General features: G+C 39.8%; 1 protein-coding gene across 1 annotated transcript in view; it reads right to left on the bottom strand.

Annotated features, from left to right (window-relative positions):
* Window positions 1–15,178: 15,178 nt before the first annotated feature.
* LOC311130045 (acid-sensing ion channel 4-A) overlaps window positions 15,179–18,108 on the bottom strand; it is a gene marked incomplete at its 3' end in the record, with an annotated part of 143,682 nt that continues 140,752 nt past the window's right edge. The window contains exons 6-10 of the mRNA XM_084162667.1: window positions 17,524–17,677; window positions 16,913–17,004; window positions 16,598–16,677; window positions 16,022–16,129; window positions 15,179–15,301 (exon numbers count right to left, since the gene is read on the bottom strand). Of these exons, the coding sequence (XP_084018793.1) occupies window positions 15,179–15,301; window positions 16,022–16,129; window positions 16,598–16,677; window positions 16,913–17,004; window positions 17,524–17,677 (557 nt within the window). The remainder of the gene's footprint in view (window positions 15,302–16,021; window positions 16,130–16,597; window positions 16,678–16,912; window positions 17,005–17,523; window positions 17,678–18,108) is intronic.

Genomic DNA, 18,108 nt, shown 5'->3' with positions numbered 1-18,108 from the left:
TGTAATAGTTTAGCATCAAGCAAATAGCTGTACACCCCATTTCCACTCAATAATGTGCAACCAGAGGCCTTTTGAGTAGGTGCAGCAGGTACTAGTAACCTGAGATTGAAACGTCATCTCAGGTAAAATATGTGCAATACTATATACATACATACATACAGTGGGGGAAAAAGTATTTAGTCAGCCACCAATTGTGCAAGTTCTCGCACTTAAAAAGATGAGAGAGGCCTGTAATTTTCATCATAGGTACACGTCAACTATGACAGACAAAATGAGAAAAAAAAATCCCGAAAATCACATTGTAGGATTTTTTTATGAATTTATTTGCAAATTATGGTGGAAAATAAGTATTTGGTCAATAACAAAAGTTTCTCAATACTTTGTTATATACCCTTTGGTATATGACACAGGTCAAACGTTTTCTGTAAGTCTTCACAAGGATTTCACACACTGTTGCTGGTATTTTGGTCCATTCCTCCATGCAGATCTCCTCTAGAGCAGTGATGTTTTGGGGCTGTCGCTGGGCAACACGGACTTTCAACTCCCTCCAAAGATTTTCTATGGGGTTGAGATCTGGAGACTGGCTAGGCCACTCCAGGACCTTGAAATGGTTCTTACGAAGCCACTCCTTCATTGCCCGGGCGGTGTGTTTGGGATCATTGTCATGCTGAAAGACCCAGCCACGTTTCATCTTCAATGCCCTTACTGATGGAAGGAGGTTTTCACTCAAAATCTCACTATACCTGGCCCCATTCATTCTTTCCTTTACACGGATCAGTCGTCCTGGTCCCTTTGCAGAAAAACAGCCCCAAAGCATGCTTCACAGTAGGTATGGTGGCGCAGTGGTCTAAGGCACTGCATCGCAGTGCTAGCTGTGCCACTAGAGATCCTGGTTCGAATCCAGGCTCTGTCGCAGCCGGCCGCGACCGGGAGACTCATGGGCGGCGCACAATTTGGCCCAGCGTCGTCCAGGGTTGGGGAGGGAATGGCCGGCAGGGATGTAGCTCAGTTGATAGAGCATGGCGTTTGCAACGCCAGGGTTGTGGGTTTGATTCCCACGGGCGGCCAGTATGAAAAAATGTTTTTTATATATATATATATATATGTATTCACTAACTGTAAGTCGCTCTGGATAAGAGCGTCTGCTAAATGACGGAAATGTAAATGTGTTCTTTGGATGCAACTCAGCATTCTTTGTCCTCCAAACACGACGAGTTGAGTTTTTACCAAAAAGTTCTATTTTGGTTTCATCTGACCATATGACATTCTCCCAATCCTCTTCTGGATCATCCAAATGCACTCTAGCAAACTTCAGACGGGCCTGGACATGTACTGGCTTAAGCAGGGGGACACGTCTTGCACTGCAGGATTTGAGTCCCTGGCGGTGTAGTGTGTTACTGATGGTAGGCTTTGTTACTTTGGACCCAGCTCTCTGCAGGTCATTCACTAGGTCCCCCCGTGTGGTTCTGGGATTTTTGCTCACCGTTCTTGTGATCATTTTGACCCCACGGGGTGAGATCTTGCGTGGAGCCCCAGATCGAGGGAGATTATTAGTGGTCTTGTATGTCTTCCATTTCCTAATAATTGCTCCCACAGTTGATTTCTTCAAACCAAGCTGCTTACCTATTGCAGATTCAGTCTTCCCAGCCTGGTGCAGGTCTACAATTTTGTTTCTGGTGTCCTTTGACAGCTCTTTGGCATTGGCCATACTGGAGTTTGGAGTGTGACTGTTTGAGGTTGTGGACAGGTGTCTTTTATACTGATAACAAGTTCAAACAGGTGCCATTAATACAGGTAACGAGTGGAGGACAGAGGAGCCTCTTAAAGAAGAAGTTACAGGTCTGTGAGAGCCAGAAATCTTGCTTGTTTGTAGGTGACCAAATACTTATTTTCCACCATAATTTGCAAATAAATTCATAAAAAATCCTACAATATGATTTTCTGGAGGAAAAAAAATCTCAATTTGTCTGTCATAGTTGACGTGTACCTATGATGAAAATTACAGGCCTCTCATCTTTTTAAGTGGGAGAACTTGCACAATTGGTGGCTGACTAAATAAATTTTTCCCCACTGTGTGTGTATATATATATATATATATATATATATATATATATATATATATATATATTACACAGTTGAAGTCGGAAGTTTACATACACTTAGGTTGGAGTCATTAAAACTAATTTTTCAACCACTCCACACATTTCTTGTTAACAAACTATAGCTTTGGCATGTCAGTTAGGACATCTACTTTGTGTATGACACAAGTCATTTTTCCAACAATTGTTTACAGGCAGATTATTTCACTTATAATTCACTGTTTCACAATTCCAGTGGGTCCGAAGTTTACATACACTAAGTTGACTGTGCCTTTAAACAGCTTGGAAAATAAAATAAAATACAAATGATGTCATGGCTTTAGAAGCTTCTGATAGGCTAATTGACATCATTTTGAGTCAATTGGAGGTGTACCTGTGGATGTATTTCAAGGCCTACCTTCAAACTCAGTGCCTCTTTGCTTGACATCATGGGAAAATCAAAATAAATCAGCCAAGACCTCAGAAATAAAATTGTAGACCTCCACAAGTCTGGTTCATCCTTGGGAGCAATTTCCAAACTCCCGAAGGTACCACGTTCATCTGTACAAACAATAGTATGCAAGTATAAACACCATGGGACCACGCAGCCGTCATACCGCTCAGGAAGGAGACGCGTTCTGTCTCCTAGAGATGAATGTACTTTAGTTTGAAAAGTGCAAATAAATCCCAGAACAACAGCAAAGGACCTTGTGAAGATGCTGGAGGAATCAGGTACAAAAGTATCTATATCCACAGTAAAACCAGTCCTATATCGACATAACCTGAAAGGCCACTCAGCAAGGAAGAAGCCACTGCTCCAAAAACCGCCATAAAAAAGCCAGACTACGGTTTGCAACTGCACATGGGGACAAAGATCGTACTTTTTTGAGAAATGTCCTCTGGTCTGATGAAACAAAAATATAACTGTTTGGCCATAATGACCATCGTTATGTTTGGAGGAAAAAGGGTGTGCTTGCAAGCCGAAGAACACCATCCCAACCGTGAAGCACGGGGGTGGCAGCATCATGCTGTGGGGGTGCTTTGCTGCAGGAGGGACTGGTGCACTTCACAAAATAGATGGCATCATGAGGAAGGAAAATGATGTGGATATATTGAAGCAACAGCTCAAGTCATCAGTCAGGAAGTTAAAGCTTGGTCGCAAATGGGTCTTCCAAATGGACAATGACCCCAAGCATACTTCCAAAGTTGTGGCAAAATGGCTTCAGGACAACAAAGTCAAGGTATTGGAGTGGCCATCACAAAGCCCTGACCTCAATCCTATGGAACATTTGTGGGCAGAACTGAAAAAGTGTGTGCGAGCAAGGAGGCCTACAAACTTGACTCAGTTACACCAGCTCTGTCAGGAGGAATGGGCCAAAATTCACCCAACTTATTGTGGGAAATTTGTGGAAGGCTAGTCGAAACGTTTGACCCAAGTTAAACAATTTAAAGGCAATGCTACCAAATACTAATTGAGTGTATGTAAACTTCTGACCCACTGGGAATGTGATGAAATAAATTCTCTACTATTATTCTGACATTTCACAATCTTAAAATAAAGTGGTGATCCTAACTGACCTAAGAGAGGGAATTTTTACTAGGATTAAATGTCAGGAATTGTGAAAAACTGAGTTTAAATGTATTTGGCTAAGGTGTATGTAAACTTCCGACTTCAACTGTATATTGTATTCTACTGAACGAAACACTATGGACACTTTGAATATATCATGAAATGAATACATACTAAAAAGAGACAACCAAATGCCCTTGTAAATCTAGATTTTAAGTGCCTTAAGAAAGTATTCAAACCCCTTTACTTTTGTGTAACTGATCTACACACAATACACCATAATGTCAACGTGGAATTTTGTTTGTAGAACATTTTTTAAATTAATAAAAAATTAAAAGCTGAAATGTCTCGAGTCAAAAATTATTCAACCCCTTTGTTATGGCAAGCCTAAATACGTTCAGGAGTAAAAATGTGCTTAACAAATCACATAAGTTGCATGGGCTCATTCTGTGCGCAATAATAGTGTTTAACATAATTTTTTTATGCTACCTCATCTCAGTACCCCACATCCAATTAATTATATGTAAGTTCCCTCAGTCGTGTAGTGAATTTCAAACACAGATCAACCACAAAGACTAGGGAGGTTTTCCAATGCCTCGTTAATTACACTTTGGATGGTGTATCAATACAGCCAGTCACTAGAAAGAAACAGGCGTCCTTCCTAACTCAGTTGCTGTAGAGGAAGGAAACTGCTAAGGGATTTCACAATTAAGCCAATGGTGACTTTAAAACAGTTAGAGTTTAATGGCTGTGATAGGACAAAACTGAGGATGGATCAACAACGTAGTTACTCCACAATACTAACCTAATTGAAAGAGTGAAAAGGAAGCCTGTACAGAATAAAACATATTCCAAAACACGCATCATGTTTGTAACAAGGCACTAAAGTAATCCTGCAAAAAATGTGGCAAAGCAATTAACTTTTTATCCTGAATACAAAGTGTTATATTTGGGGCAAATCCAATAAAACACATTACTGAGTACCACCATCCATATTTTCAAGCATAGTGGTGGCTGCATCATGTTATGGGTATGCATGTAATCGTTAAGGACTGAGGAGTTTTTCAGGATAAAAAAGAAACGGAATGGAGCTAAGCACAGGCAAAATCCTAGAGGAAAACCTGGTTCAGTCTGCTTTCCACCAGACACTGGGAGATTAATTCACCTTTCAGCAGGACAATAACCTAAAACACAAGGCCAAATCTACACTGGAGTTGCTTACCAAGGAGACAGAGTATGTTCCTTAGTGGCCGAGTTACAGTTTTTGACTTTAATCAATTTATTTTGGTTATCTAGCAATGAAAATTGTTGTCTAGCAATGATCAACAACCAATTTGACAGAGCTTGAAGAATTCTGAAAAGAATAATGGAAAAATGTTGCTCAATCCAGGTGTGGAAAGCTCTTCGAGACTTATCCAGAAGGACTAACGGCTTGTATCACTGCCAAAGGTGCTTCTACAAAGTATTGACTCAGGGGAGTGAATACTCATGTAATTGAGATATTTCTGTATTTCAATTTCAATAAATTAGCAATAAAAATAAAATAAAACATCTATTTAATCCATTTTGAATTCAGGCTGTAACACAACAAAATGTGGAATAAGTCAAGGGGTATGAATACTTTATGAAGGCACTGTATATTATTTTCCAAGAGATTTTGTAATTGCAAAATGCTTGATATGCACGTCTATTTTGCTAGAGACCATTTGACATTACAATACGTTAAGCAAATTCAGAATGCTGAAGCTCAAATAGAGATTTCCATTGTTTCCCTTGTATCTGATGTGTGTATATACAGTGGGGGGAAAAAGTATTTAGTCAGCCACCAATTGTGCAAGTTCTCCCACTTAAAAAGATGAGAGAGGCCTGTAATTTTCATCATAGGTACACGTCAACTATGACAGACAAAATTAGATTTTTTTTTCAAGAATATCACATTGTAGGATTTTTTATGAATTGATTTGCAAATTATGGTGGAAAATAAGTATTTGGTCAATAACAAAAGTTTCTCAATACTTTGTTATATACCCTTTGTTGGCAATGACACAGGTCAAACGTTTTCTGTAAGTCTTCACAATGTTTTCACACACTGTTGCTGGTATTTTGGCCCATTCCTCCATGCAGATCTCCTCTAGAGCAGTGATGTTTTGGGACTGTCACTGGGCAACACAGATTTTCAACTCCCTCCAAAGATTTTCTATGGGGTTGAGATCTGGAGACTGGCTAGGCGACTCCAGGACCTTGAAATGCTTCTTACGAAGCCACTCCTTCGTTGCCCGGGCGGGGTGTTTGGGATCATTGTCATGCTGAAAGACCCAGCCACGTTTCATCTTCAATGCCCTTGCTGATGGAAGGAGGTTTTCACTCAAAATCTCACGATACATGGCCCCATTCATTCTTTCCTTTACACGGATCAGTCGTCCTGGTCCCTTTGCAGAAAAGGATTTGAGTCCCTGGCGGTGTAGTGTGTTACTGATGGTAGGCTTTGTTACTTTGGTCCCAGCTCTCTGCAGGTCATTCACTAGGTCCCCTCGTGTGGTTCTGGGATTTTTGCTCACCGTTCTTGTGATCATTTTGACCCCACGGGGTGAGATCTTGCGTGGAGCCCCAGATCGAGGGAGATTATCAGTGGTCTTGTATGTCTTCCATTTCCTAATAATTGCTCCCACAGTTGATTTCTTCAAACCAAGCTGCTTACCTATTGCAGATTCAGTCTTCCCAGCCTGGTGCAGGTCTACAATTTTGTTGCTGGTGTCCTTTGACAGCTCTTTGGTCTTGGCCATAGTGGAGTTTGGAGTGTGACTGTTTGAGGTTGTGGACAGGTGTCTTTTATACTGATAACAAGTTCAAACAGGTGCCATTAATACAGGTAACGAGTGGAGGACAGAGGAGCCTCTTAAAGAAGAAGTTACAGGTCTGTGAGAGCCAGAAATCTTGCTTGTTTGTAGGTGACCAAATACTTATTTTCCACCATAATTTGCAAATAAATGCATTAAAAATCCTACAATGTGATTTTCTGGAGAAAAAAAATCTCAATTTGTCTGTCATAGTTGATGTGTACATATGATGAAAATTACAGGCCTCTCCCATCTTTTTAAGTGGGAGAACTTGCACAATTGGTGGCTTACTAAATACTTTTTCCCCCCACTGTAATATGTAAGGGATGATCAACGAGGGGCTTTGCGTTCTATGGAAAATAATGAAAGATGTGGAAGGTGTGTGACCTTCCACAGAGTTGCATTATTTTCCAGAGAATGCATAGAGCCCCGAGTTGATTATCCCTTTTATACCATGGCTATAATTTAACACATTTGCCACTAGAAATGTGTTCATTTGCCTGTAGAAATGTGTTCAACATCCACTGAAGTAGTTAGCAAGTTTACTAGATAGCTAGTTACCGTGGTAACCAAACATAATTGCTAGTTTAGCTAACCAAACCATCAGTCCTAGCTTGCTATTATGAAAATCGAATTCAACAATACCAATACTGTTTTCAATTTGACTTTTGCTTACAAAAGCAGCTCAAACAAAACATGTAAAAATGAACTATAGCCATTGAATTCTACCGTGCAAATATACTGTGTGTTATAGGGAAATAATGCATGCTCTAGAATGCCCTTCAAGCCAATCTGAAAGGAGTATTCAACAATGCCATAGTATGTCTTCTAATTGTTATGACAAATCTTCAGTTATTACCTTTGTTTACACAAATAGTAATAATATTGTGCGGCGTTGGCGTAATCAACATTTCCTGCTTTTTATTTTACACTGTTGAGTATTCTCTGTTTACTACCAGTGTAATTCCAAGTATTGGATTCAGTCAGAGTTCGATCAATCATTTATATACCAGTGATTTGAAGTGTCCAGTGGACTGTAGTATGTTTCTAATGGTATTGTTAACCTAACCCATTACTCATCTAATTGAGAAACAGTGACCGCTTGGAAAATTCAATCCATATCCTCCCCATAAAGCAGCTCACCCAAGTCTATCCAGACCTATATGAAAAGGTCCTGTGTACAGTACAAACTGTAAATTATGTTTTGCCTAGTCTTAGGATATCCGTTACAAAACAAACAACCGCAGAACATTTCTTACCTACCAATGGAATATGAAACAATCATTGGTAAATCTTCTGTTACAAACATTTTGCATGTCATATTACTCTGAATACATCATTATTATGTAGATACAAAACTCAATGGGATACTGAAATCCTCAATGAACTGTGAATTATTGTAATTATGAAATAAACAATATTTAAGTGGGAACATTTTGTCTTGTAATGAACTAGCATGTAGAAATGGTGAGCGGAGCATGACATTTGGGAGGCAGTGGAGTCAGCAAAGCCAAGGTTGTCCTTTAGGGGTCAGCAAAAGAGCACAATCATTCAGCCACGGTCAAATGTCGGATGTGTATCAAACGTGAAGTGTGCGCAACGACCAAGTTGCTTATGATATGTTTAAAACCGCAAATGTTCAACATTTCAAAGCCAGTACACTATATTATATTTGGTATATTCTGTATATATTAGCATATTCTGTATATCCTATTCTTCCCATTTATACTGAACAAAAATATAAACGCAACATGTAAAGTGTTGGCCCGATGTTTCATGAGCTGAAATAAAAGATCCCAGAAATGTTTCATGGGCATAAAAAGCTTATTTCTCTTAAATCTTGTGCACAAATTTGTTTACATCCCTGTTAGTGAGCATTTCTCCTTTGCCAAGATAATCCATCCACCTGACAAGTGTGGCATATCAATAAGCTGATTAAACAGCATGATCATTACACAGGTGCAACTTGTGCTGGGGACAATAAAAGGCCGCTCTAAAATTTGCAGTTTTGTCACAACACAATGCCACAGATGTCTCAAGTTTTGAGGGAGTGTGCAATTGGCATGCTGACTGCAGGAATATCCACCAGAGCTGTTGCTAGAGAATTGAATGTTCATAAGCCGCCTCCAACATCGTTTTAGAGAATTTGGCAGTATGTCCAACTGACCGCAGACCAGGTGTAACTACGCCAGCCCAGGACCTCCACATCCAGCTTCTTCACCTGCAGGATCGTCTGAGACCAGCCACCCGGACAGCTGATGAAGCTGAGGAGTATTTCTGTCTGTAATAAAAGCCCTTTTGTGAGGAAAAACTCATTCTGATTGGCTGGGCCTATGCCCTCCCAGGCCCACCCATGGCTGTGCCCCTGCCCAGTCATGTGAAATCCATAGATTAGGGCCTAATGAATTTATTTCAATTGACCGATTTCCTTATATGAACTGTATCTCAGTAAAATCGTTGAAATTGTTGCTTATTGCATGTATACAGTATTTTTGTTCAATATACTTTTATAGGACAAAAGTGTTATTTTAAGTTTGTTTGGGAAGAAACAGTGAAAAATGCTGAATGATATGTATAAAAGATGTAAGGGCCTCATACGTACTACCCTCAGGCATGCTGTGAAACCACCTAACTATAGTGCAGCTGGGAGCAAATTGTATGTCATTATTTTTGCACTCCATTTTACATAGATCCTTGGACTTTCTCCTCCCAAACGGTTTATCTGAAGAATTCAAACTCAAGGTTTGCGTCCCAAATGGCACCCTATTACCTACAGTACCAATGAAAAGTTTGGACACACCTACTCATTCAAGGGTTTTTCTTTATTTTTACTATTTTCTACATTGTAGAATAATAGTGAAGACATCAAAACTATGAAATAACACATATGGAATCATGTAGTAACCAACAAAGTGTTAAACAAATAAAAATATATTTGAGATTTGAGATTCTTCAAAGTAGCCACCCTTTGCCTTGATGACAGCTTTGCACACTCATGGCATTCTCTCAACCAGCTTCATCTGGAATGCTTTTCCAACAGTCTTGAAGGAGTTCCCGCATATGCTGAGCACTTGTTGGCTGCTTTTCCTTCAATCTACGGTCCAACTCATCCCAAACCATCTCAATTGGGTTGTGGTTGCGTGATTGTGGAGGCCAGGTGTTCTGATGCAGCACTCCATCACTCTCCTTCTTGGTCAAATATTCCTTATACAGCCTGGAGGTGTGTTGGGTCATTGTCCTGTTGAAAAACAAATGATAGTCCCACTAAGCGCAAACCAGATGGGATGGCGTATCGCTGCAGAATGCTGTGGTAGCCATTCTGGTTAAGTGTGCCTTGAAATCTAAATAAATCACTGACAGTGTCATCAGTAAAGCACCCCCACACCATCACACCTCCTCTTCCATGCTTCACGGTGGCAACCACACATGCGAAGATCATCCGTTCACCTACTCTGCGTCTCAAAAAGATACAGCGGTTGGAACCAAAAATCTCAGATTTGGACTCATCAGACCAAAGGACAGATTTCAACCGGTTTAATGTCCATTGCTCGTGTTTCTTGGCCCAAGCAAGTCTCTTCTTATTATTGTTGTCCTTTAGTAGTGGTTTCTTTTCAGCAATTCGACCATGAAGGCCTGATTCACACAGTCTCCTCTGAACAGTTGATGTTGAGATGTGTCTTACTTGAACTCTGTGAAGCATTTATTTGGGCTGCAATTTCTGAGGTTGGTAACTCTATTGAACTTATCCTCTGCAGCAGAGGTAACTCTGGATCTTCCTTTCCTGTGGTTCAGTTCCATTATAGCGCTTGATGGTTTTTGCGACTGCACTTGAAGAAACTTTCAAAGTTCTTGACATTTTCCGGATTGACTGACCTTCATGTCTTAAAGTAATCATGGACTGTCGTTTCTCTTTGCTTATTTGAGCTGTTCTTGCCATAATATGGACTTGGTCTTTTACCAAATGGGGCTATCTTCTGTATACCACCACTACCTTGTCACAACACAACTGATTGGCTCAAACACATTAAGAAGGAAAGAAATTCCACAAATTAACTTTTAACAAGGCACACCTGTTAATTGAAAAGCATTCCAGGTGACTAACTCATGCAGCTGGTTGAGAGAATGCCAAGAGTGTGCAAAGCTGTCATCAAGGCAAAGGGTGGCTACTTTGAAGAAACTCAAATATAAAATATATTTTTATTTGTTTAACACTTTTTTGGTTACTACATGATTCCATATGTGTTATTTCATAGTTTTGATGTCTTCACTATTATTCTACAATGTAGAAAATAGTAAAAATAAAGAAAAACCCTTGAATGAGTGGGTGTGTCCAAACTTTTGACTGGTACTGTATATAGTGCACTAGTTTTGACCAGAGCCCCATGGGCCCTGGTCAAAAGTAGTGAAATGCATAGGGAATAGGGTGCCATTTGAGACGCAAACCTTGAGTGAGCTGCGTTCCTAGAAATGTTTACTACTCAAAACTTTCACAGTTTAACCAACTTATCAAATAATGTCTTGTTGTTTTATTTGTTCCTGTTTATGCTTTGGAGACAAAGGTTTCAGTCACAGTCAACCTGTCGTAAGTGTATGAGCAATGTCTGTTGATTTCTTTCCTGAAATTAGTTTGACAAAGTTCAAAGGGGGTGTAAATACAAATACCTGACAAGCTCCTTAGAGCTCAAGAACAAAGTGAACAAACCAAGAACAAAATAAGTGAATTGACAATTGATCATATAGGAGGCATTTAATTTACCAATCTAAACTTTAATATTTGTACTTACTATAACATTTATAAAATGTGTTCTAACAGAAGAAACAGTCACAATAGCAGACTTCTATACAAAATGTATTCAGCGTTTTCCTGTGAATCTTAGGGAATTTCCATTGATGCCATACTGTTTGATAGAATTGCTCTGATCCGTTCTTGAACCTTCAACAGTGCAACGGTGCATGCTGCATTGCCATCTCACTCTATTACCTATTTCTGTCGTGGAACATTCAGATCAAAATGAGACAAAGTCGCAATACACAAACTTATTACAGAGAACTTGATTTTGATTGTGTGAATATACAATATGCAAACTGTATTGCGAAACAGAATTTGTTTTAACTGAACATGCAGAGTAGAGAAATTAAGTGAAAGAACAAGCAGTGGCAAATTTAGAAATGGTAAATTGTAAAATGAACAGATAGTTGTCAAGTAGGGGAATCAGGCAATGTAAACTCCAGCTCCACAGCAACCATTTAGTTACACAGTAATATGCACATGTGTTGTAATTTGCACATCCTAGTTGTAATATTACATACCGAATTCTATCTGAATTCCACGGACACATTCTCAGACAGGCCATACATGTATGCTATACACATAGCAAATACATTTCGCTGTAGCGACAGACTGATGAAGCTTTTCTGTATCTATAAATACTTGACCGCCTATAGATAACTGTAACAAGTGACATCAAGATTACGTTTAACATTTGACCCCACATTCACCCTTGTACAGCATCTCATCTGTGTGTGTGGCCTGTCATCTTTAGTGGAGAGGATAGTGTTAGTGATGACAGAGGATAAACTTTGTATGCAGAGCCAGTACAGGATGCCATCAGAGACTGTGATTGGGAACCTTTGAAAATGTCATAGTGACACATGATTATGAATATTTAAAAGCCATGTATGGCCCATGATTACTTGACATGGACGACAGTGGATTCTCTGTATGCTGATGAATGTGTAATTTCACTGTGGACTTGTCTAACAAAGTACAGCTCGGAGCACTCGACTACAGTATGGTTACCGATATTAAGATCACAAACAAAATGATTAGGAAATAGTTGATAACATGTTGATATCTATTTATGTGATCATATACGCTGTAATGCGAGGTAAAAAAATAAATAATCCAGCAAATTCCAACAAAATAGTGAAGGTCATAATCCCACAGTGGATTGTCAGATAGTACTCAAAGTGATAGGTCTTTGATAGGTCTTTCACGGAGACTGTTTCACTTAGGAGAGTTGACTGCAGTTTTAGTCCTGGATCAACTTTTTCTGTAGCAAATTCACTATTTAAACCAAGAGAGTGTGCAGGAGACGTAAAACAATTACTTCCAACAGGGATTTCAGAAAAATACTCTTCTGGCCGTTTCTTTAAATGGAGGAGCTCAGATACTACAGTCTGTTGAATGTGTTCAATGATGTGTGTTATAGTGCCCACACGTAAATGCATGCATGATTTGTGAAGAACTACTAACTGTTTCCCACAGCACTGGCATATAGCGAACTTGTGCCACACATCTGTTAGAGAATATACAGTGGGGAAAAAATGTATTTAGTCAGCCACCAATTGTGCAAGTTCTCCCACTTAAAAAGATGAGAGAGGCCTGTAATTTTCATCATAGGTACACGTCAACTATGACAGACAAATTGAGAAAAAAAAATCACATTGTAGGATTTTTAATGAATTTATTTGCAAATTATGGTGGAAAATAAGTATTTGGTCACCTACAAACAAGCAAGATTTCTGGCTCTCACAGACCTTTAAGAGGCTCCTCTGTCCTCCACTCGTTACCTGTATTAATGGCACCTGTTTGAACGTGTTATCAGTATAAAAGACACCTGTCCACAACCTCAAACAGTCACACTCCAAACTCCACTATGGCCAAGACCAAAGAGCTGTCAAAGGACACCAGAAACAAAATTGTAGACCTGCACCAGGCTGGGAAGACTGAATCTGCAATAGGTAAGCAGCTTGGTTTGAAGAAATCAACTGTGGGAGCAATTATTAGGAAATGGAAGACATACAAGACCACTGATAATCTAGCTCGATCTGGGGGCTCCACGCAAGATCTCACCCTGTGGGGTCAAAATGATCACAAGAACGGTGAGCAAAAATCCCAGAACCACACGGGGGGACCTAGTGAATGACCTGCAGAGAGCTGGGATCAAAGTAACAAAGCCTACCATCAGTAACACACTACGCCGCTAACCTCCTTCCATCAGCAAGGCATTGAAGATGAAACGTGGCTGGGTCTTTCAGCATGACAATGATCCCAAACACACCGCCCGGGCAACGAAGGAGTGGCTTCGTAAGAAGCATTTCAAGGTCCTGGAGTGGCCTAGCCAGTCTCCAGATCTCAACCCCATAGAAAATCTTTGGAGGGAGTTGAAAGTCTGTGTTGCCCAGCGACAGCCCCAAAACATCACTGCTCTAGAGGAGATCTGCATGGAGGAATGGGCCAAAATACCAGCAACAGTGTGTGAAAACCTTGTGATGACTAACAGAAAACGTTAGACCTGTGTCATTGCCAACAAAGGGTATATAACAAAGTATTGAGAAACTTTTGTTATTGACCAAATACTTATTTTCCACCATAATTTGCAAATAAATTCGTTAAAAATCCTACAATGTGATATTCTGGAATTTTTTTCCTCATTTTGTCTGTCATAGTTGACGTGTACCTATGATGAAAATTACAGGCCTCTCTCATCTTTTTAAGTGGGAGAACTTGCACAATTGGTGGCTGACTAAATACTTTTTTCCCCACTGTATAACCTTAAGCAACCTTAATGAGGACTTTGTCATTGAGATGACCACAGCGTTTGCAGAAGGGCCCAAATGTGAAATTATTCATCCATGTCAAGCTTGTTGCTATTCATTGCCTTTGAGTGCTGTCCTAATGTGGACACTGTAATTGCTGCAAGAACTTCACCCATACCCAAATCAGTAAATTGGAAAAATAATGGCAATAATATTAACCATATCTATGCTCATTTTGTTGCTTGGAGCAAAGCAATTCCAATCATCATCTTTCCGACTGGTTTCGCTAATAAACAAGAAGAAGCTACAATCATATTATTTAAAAAATAGTATTCTCTAAAATATATAAATAAATTACCAACATTTGTATTAGAGTTATATATTAAATTAATCATTATCCATTTAAAACAGTGCTTTCTCTTTGTATTCAGGTTGGAACCATGTACATGTATAATGCTACTCTCTAACACACCTTTACCATAAACCAGACATGGTGTGTGTCTATAGTACGGGCCCTATCATCAAAGCAAGTGTAGTAGGGTTTTAGCACACTAAAAGATCAATGTAATATTTCCTCTGATTTTGTTTGTTGATATCTCGATATAATGGTTAGATTGAATATCACCACTTGTCTTATCTAGTCTCATCTTGTAAACAATATAGAGGGGAAACTATAATATCTCAGTAAATAATTACATAATTTATAATGATATGATTCAAAATCGTAAGTGAGAACTTATTGAGAAATAGTTAGATGGAAACAAAAATAATTAAGAGTGGTACATAAATCAAGATATTGGAGGTGAGCATATCAAGATGGCTCAAGATGACATGCAGTCCTTGTCTTGTTCCCATGTGGTGACCATGTACCAAAATAACCAGAATAGAAATCACAGAGTGGCCAGCTCTCCATTGGAGGAGGATCGAAGGTGGGCATCTCCAGCTGGACAGTAATGTGGGGTCCAATCTGTGCCTACATACAAGTGGTCTATTAGAAGCACAGATTTGGTGTTCGACTTTGGCTGTAGCTTTTTCCACTGGTGACAGCAAGAAAGGTATAGAACTGAGGTCCCAGGGTTTGTTTTGATGCCCAATCCAGCCCAGAGAGGACATATTTTGTTGTCATCAGGATGGAAAGATGGCCGCTGGGTCTAGCAGGCAAAGTCCTCAAACACTCCATGTGGCTGTCCTTGGTGGTGGGGGAGATGGTGGTTCGGTAGAATCACATTGGCGTAGGCTCCTTCAGGATGACTTCTGGTTATGTTACTGGACTCCTGGTTGCCACAAAGACCACAATGTAATAAGATATACTAAATGGGCCAGTTTCCCAGACACAGATTAAGATTAGTCTTTGACTAAGAAGCACGTTCAATGGCGATTCTCCATTGAGCAAGCTTTTTAGTTTTGGGCTAGGTTTAATCTGTGTCCATGAAACCAACCCTAAATGATGTACAGTGTGTAACGTTGGCTCAATAAACAAAAATTATATTGCTTTTGAATAAACCAAAATGATAATACCTTTGATGTAATGGTAGATATTTCATGTAGATAATTTTTTTACGGCTATGGAAAATGGATGATTTTGGATGATTTTATATGGACTCAAGGAGTAAATTTGTTCCTCATGAGAGAGGGACCTGGGAATTGAAGTTGCCTCTGGGGGGATGTAATCCTGTACAATGGAATAAAACACATTTTTTAACAAGAGATTAAACTGATCTCCCTGAAATATGTGCAGTGATATAGCTTGTAGTGACATAAAGATTTATAGTGATAATGGTTGTAAATATTTAGATTTACAACCATTGTGTCAAATGTGTTCAATGTGTTCAACTCAACAAATCAGTTATACAACTTGAGTGTGTATGGGGCCAGAGAGAACCCCGTTTTCAGGAGGCTCATTCCCCTTTGGGCTCTCTCTCCATGCACAGAGATGTGTAGGCCTACAACATGCCTGATGCAACATGCCTGCCCTCCACAAGCAAAGCACTAACCTTATTAGCTTTCACATCTTGCAAATCCACAGTGGCAACAGTGGTCGTCTGTTGTTTCTTCTCATCCTTCTGTGGCCTCAGCAGACGCTGCAGCCTGTGCTTGATCACCTGGATGGAGGCAGGATGGAGGGATGGAGGGAGGGATGGAAGAGTGCAAGCAGAGTCAGGAGTTCACTCCATCAGCACATCTGACATGTCCCAGAGCTCAACGAGCGGAGGTTTTCCATATCATTAGCCTCATATAACACGAGTGAAATCCTTCGCAATCATAACTGACACATTAGCAGTGATAGTAGTGCTAGTCCACGCGTAACAGTTATAAATGTCAAAGTGCCACTGACACTGATTGAGGCAGCCATTTTAGAACAGAGTCATTGGGGTTTACAGAGTAAGACCAGCTGAAATGTGTGTAGGGTTGTAAAATTACTTTCCCAAAATATCCAGTTATTCCAGAAATCCCAGTTGGAATCAGGTGAGAATAAGTAGGAAATCCGGAATTCTCCAAACAGAATTTCTGGAAAACTCACATTTTGTGAGCTTCATGCACATACACATAAAAAAAAATAGACAATGTACCTCGTAAACATAATCTAATATTTCTAAGATTGACAAAATACTGGCTCCAATGAACAAGCCCATCTGGCCTCCAATGTCACCTGAAAAGGAAGAAATTTAATATTAAGGATTCCAGGTGAAGCCAATAATTACTCATTCACTCATATTTGAAAACCATTGTCTGAAAATGCCATTTATTACTAGAGCCAAAGACCCAGTGTCAGGCAGTTTCCATATTAAGACTTATCTTAAACCACATGAAACAGCAATTATTATTATCTTTGAATAAAACAAGAGCGAGAGAGAAAGGTTTCATGGTAGAAAAGAGAAACTCACCTAGTAAACCTGCAACATCGTACGCTTTCTTTTGTTCAATTGTTTCATAGTTAAGAGCCTCAAAGAAGATATCCAACACCAGAAAGTTGTCTCTAGAGATGGAGAAAATGAGAACAATATTAAAATATAACTGCATATGTTTAGTCTACATTGTTATAACCAATAGTGAAGTGTTGTTATGGAAAATACAAAATTGCACTTTCCTTTTTACCTCAACCACAGCACTATAATATTACCAGGATAATATTTAAAAATATATACTGTACCATGTCATTTTTATGGTTGTTATAAATGGTCATGATGGCACTTTCAATTAAAATTAACATGAATCAAGTTAATGATTGTCAGATTATGGGGTCTTTAAGATTCTAACAGCATTGGCAGGGAACATGAGAAGAATGGGCTGCGTCTCAAATTGAACCCTAGTGCACTACTTCTGACCAGGGCCCATAGGGTTGTGGTCAAAAGTAGTGCACTATATTATATAGTATATATGAATAGGTTGCCATTTGAGACGCACATGATGTGTAGCCAACCCCTGAGGGTGTCTCCATTTTCCAGCACTGATCTTTTCCAGGTCACAGTAATGTAAGTAATCACATCAGTTCTACCTGATATATTCCTCAGACCTGTCATATTTCCTGGACAGGTAGCGAGCGGAGCCCTTGCTGGGGATCTTGACCATGGAGAGCTCCTTGCCGTAGCGGGTCAGGTTACATGGTGTCTCACAGGGACAGGTGTCCCCAGTGCTCTTCTGGAGAAGGGCTGGAACACAGATCGGAGTGTTTTTGCCTGGATCTGGGACATAGTCTTCGAACATAGAACAGTGTTATAGCCTGGGCCTGGTACATAGCTTGGAACACAGATCAGAATGTAATAGACTGGGTCTGGGACATAGCCTAGAACATAATCTCGGTTAAACCAGAACTAAAGTCTCGCGTAATTGGTCAGATGCTCAGTTAAGTTCTGGGTGCATACATGTTAAGAGAGGAGATAGAACGATGATCGGAACTGGAATGAAGAGCTCCACCCTCTGTCTTTGCATGTTACGGGCAAGTCTATGGACCAAATGTCCCCTCCCCTTCTGAAATTCGAAAGATGCTAACACCTGCGAAGTCGGAACTAATGCTGCTCGTTATCTCAAGCATCCCGTTGTATCATGACAGATCTAAGGTACCATTTACAGTGGCTTGCGA

Source organism: Coregonus lavaretus (assembly GCF_964263955.1).
Source record: "Coregonus lavaretus genome assembly, chromosome: 5".
NCBI lineage: Eukaryota > Metazoa > Chordata > Actinopteri > Salmoniformes > Salmonidae > Coregonus > Coregonus lavaretus.
The sequence above is the reverse complement of the archived record's forward strand: the minus strand, read 5'-3'. Positions and strand labels throughout refer to the sequence as shown.